We start from the raw sequence: 1,528 nt of genomic DNA, 5'->3' as shown, positions 1-1,528 counted from the left end.
GTTGATTATCTATACTGATAGAAATTGCCAGTTAACCCGTTTTCTCAATGGAGTTCTGGTCAACTTGATATCCCTGCGCATGTGGCATAACATTTGACTGGAATTACATCCCAGTCAATCATCTATGTATACGATTTAGTGTATTCGACTTCACATACTGAAACGACCCACATAGATGGATTAGATATATTATGAAAGTTAACTCTTGGTTTACGACTTAGAAATACAGATTATTGAATAATTAGTAAATGCGACATTCTGTATTAAGAGGACTTTTCATTCCACATAATTCGAAAGGTTTTTTTCTTTAACTGATAAAAGACGTCCATACAACATGTTCCATAAATCCCCATCTTCATGTTGGAGAAATATCGTACCAACAAAATTAACAGCAAGAAATATGTACTTCCACGTGTAACTCAAAATATGCACTCTGTTTCAAAAATTCATTGCAGTAGTAAATATGTAATGAGGATTAAGGAGTCATGAATAATAGCAAATAGCAAAACACGCTCAAATGAAGAGCTTTCTTCGAGGCAGTGAAAGAAACAGACACAAGAAAAATCACTTTACTCTGTGCGATTATGTACAGTTTGGCAAGCGGCTTTTTTCACGTTAACAGGAAGCTTTAAAAGGTGCTGGATAACAGTGTTGCATTATTATATTTTTAAGATTCTACATATGAATACAAAGAAATATGCATCTCTACATATACACATACTAACACGTTCATTTCTCACAAGTAATCCACATCCAGTCTAACATATAAACATCTGCTCAAGGCTGTAATATGAAAATGTTGTTTTATAAGTGTCCATCTGTTAAATATGTAATTCCTAAACTTCCTGTTTGTTTCGGTTTCCACTAACAACACTTTCACACTTAAACATATACCGTAGGAACCAGAACCGGCTTCTTTGATAGGACTTAAGTGACAAACAAACACAAAACACAAGCTGGCCTATCGATACAAGAGAGAGAGGTAAGTGTGAACTGCAGTGCAGGCCTGCGTTTCCCTGATTACCATTTCTCCCTCCCCCTCTTTTATCAATAGTTGCTTCGTCCGCTCTCCACCTTCCTGTGTCTTTTTGTCAGACAGGGAGTAGGCGAAGAACTTCCTTTAAGTATAGATACGCAGGAAGACTCATGAAAGTCCTTGTTTTTACAGACCACCGACTATTAAATTCAGAGTAAAATATAAATGGACGGAACTAGAAATTACGAACAATGTAACAAGTAAAGAAATCAACAATATGTAATGAGGAAAATTCACCTCATGGATGAGATGTGAACTTAACAGTGAAAATATATGTCGGCCAAACAAAACAATGGAAAACACACCCAGAATCACACTCATGAAAGAAAACAACAGATATAAACAATTGTGTCCTAAGGGTATCGGGAATGAGCTCGAGCTGCGATTCGGAACGCTCTCTCGGCTTCGAACAAGGGAGAAGCTTTCCAACCACGGGATGACCTCCTGCCTTCATGAGAAATACATGTCGATGACTTTCTCGACGGGATTTCG

The 1,528-nt window shown here is 37.2% G+C and overlaps 1 protein-coding gene across 1 annotated transcript in view; it reads right to left on the bottom strand.

The window, feature by feature from the left end:
- Positions 1 to 553: 553 nt before the first annotated feature.
- LOC119589191 (pheromone-processing carboxypeptidase KEX1-like) overlaps positions 554 to 1,528 on the bottom strand; it is a gene marked incomplete in the record, with an annotated part of 7,126 nt that continues 6,151 nt past the window's right edge. The window contains 1 exon segment of the mRNA XM_037937789.1: positions 554 to 1,528. Coding sequence (XP_037793717.1) covers positions 1,487 to 1,528 — 42 coding nt within the window.

The sequence above is a fragment of the Penaeus monodon genome, chromosome 25, assembly GCF_015228065.2.
Source record: "Penaeus monodon isolate SGIC_2016 chromosome 25, NSTDA_Pmon_1, whole genome shotgun sequence".
In the NCBI taxonomy this organism is placed as follows: domain Eukaryota; kingdom Metazoa; phylum Arthropoda; class Malacostraca; order Decapoda; family Penaeidae; genus Penaeus; species Penaeus monodon.
The sequence above is the reverse complement of the archived record's forward strand: the minus strand, read 5'-3'. Positions and strand labels throughout refer to the sequence as shown.